The sequence below is a fragment of the Pterocles gutturalis genome, unplaced genomic scaffold, assembly GCF_000699245.1.
Source record: "Pterocles gutturalis isolate BGI_N339 unplaced genomic scaffold, ASM69924v1 scaffold27056, whole genome shotgun sequence".
Taxonomy (NCBI): Eukaryota; Metazoa; Chordata; class Aves; order Pterocliformes; family Pteroclidae; genus Pterocles; species Pterocles gutturalis.
Genome location: NW_010106236.1, coordinates 1 through 1,113, shown reverse-complemented (window position 1 = coordinate 1,113; position 1,113 = coordinate 1). Strand labels below are relative to the sequence as shown.

The window sequence follows — 1,113 nt, the reverse complement described above, 5'->3', positions numbered from 1 at the left end:
GTTGATTGTTTTCTCATCCACCAGCACGTCAAAGCTGGTGAAGATGTCGTCCAGGCAGCCGTTGTCCCCGAAGGCCCCCCACTCCATGTTGATGCACATGCGTCCCTGCTCCCCCTCCACGGTGCCCACATTCTTCGTCTCCTCCATGTAGCAGGCATTGGTCCCTGTCCCTGCGGGCCCCATGCTGGTGACACGCCCACCACAGCTCTGCCAGAGCTGCCTGACACCCCATGGCCAGGGCAGGTGGGCTGGTGGTGAGGGGGGGGGAGACCCCCCCTGGGTGCAGAGCTGCTGCTCACCCACGATGAGGCCGATTTCACATTTGGGGTCTTCATAGCCACAGGACATCATGGTTCCCACTGTGTCATTGACCACAGCCACCACCTTCAGCCCAAAGTGCTGCCAAACAGGAGATGGGGACGTGGCAGAGTGGCACCCAGCCACCTCCTGGGGCTGGCACCGCCTGGTGCAGGGTGGCATCCAGGGGACAGGGAACGGGCCCCCTGTCTTTCCCCACCTGTTTGCGCTGGGCAGCCTGCCGCAGCAGCTGGACCACGTCCTGCCCCACGCAGCCCGAGGCGCTGAAGCCTTTGGTCCAGGCCAGCAGCACTGCCTGCAAGAGAGCCAGGAGCTGGGGCTGGGCAGCTGCTTCCTACCCAGGGCCCCTCCCCATCTCCCCGGGGCCAGAGCCACCCCCTCACCTTATCCAGGCCCAGCTGCTGGCAGGGGAAGGAGAAGGTGAAGCCGAGTGGCAGGACCTCCTCCATCAGCTCCTGCTTCAGCTGGAAGTCTATGATGCAGTCGATGATGTGGTCGAAAAGCTGCGAAGAGCAGCCAGGGTCTCAGGGGCCACGCTGGGGTGATACCACGGGGGTCTCCCAGTCCCCTCCCAGGCCCACGAGCAGCAAGGGGGGAGGCAATTCCCACCCCTCACCCCATCCCTCAGCCACAGGTCTTCAGCCTCACCTCCTCGCCAGTGCCCTGCATGATGGTGGTCGGGATGATGTAGATCTCGCTAGCCATGCAGATGCTGTCCTGGCCCACATGCACCACCAGCACGCGGAAGTTGGTCCCCCCCAGGTCCAACGCCAGGAAGTCGCCTCGCTCTGTGGG

General features: G+C 64.2%; 1 protein-coding gene across 1 annotated transcript; it reads right to left on the bottom strand.

Annotated features, from left to right (window-relative positions):
- Positions 1 to 6: 6 nt before the first annotated feature.
- Positions 7 to 1,110, bottom strand: LOC104472163 (hexokinase-2-like; the record flags this gene model as incomplete). Its single annotated transcript, XM_010087730.1, has 5 exons — positions 7 to 170; positions 300 to 399; positions 518 to 613; positions 702 to 821; positions 967 to 1,110. Coding segments are annotated over 5 exons (624 nt in total), but the record flags the coding sequence as incomplete, so codon positions are not given.
- Positions 1,111 to 1,113: the final 3 nt, after the last annotated feature.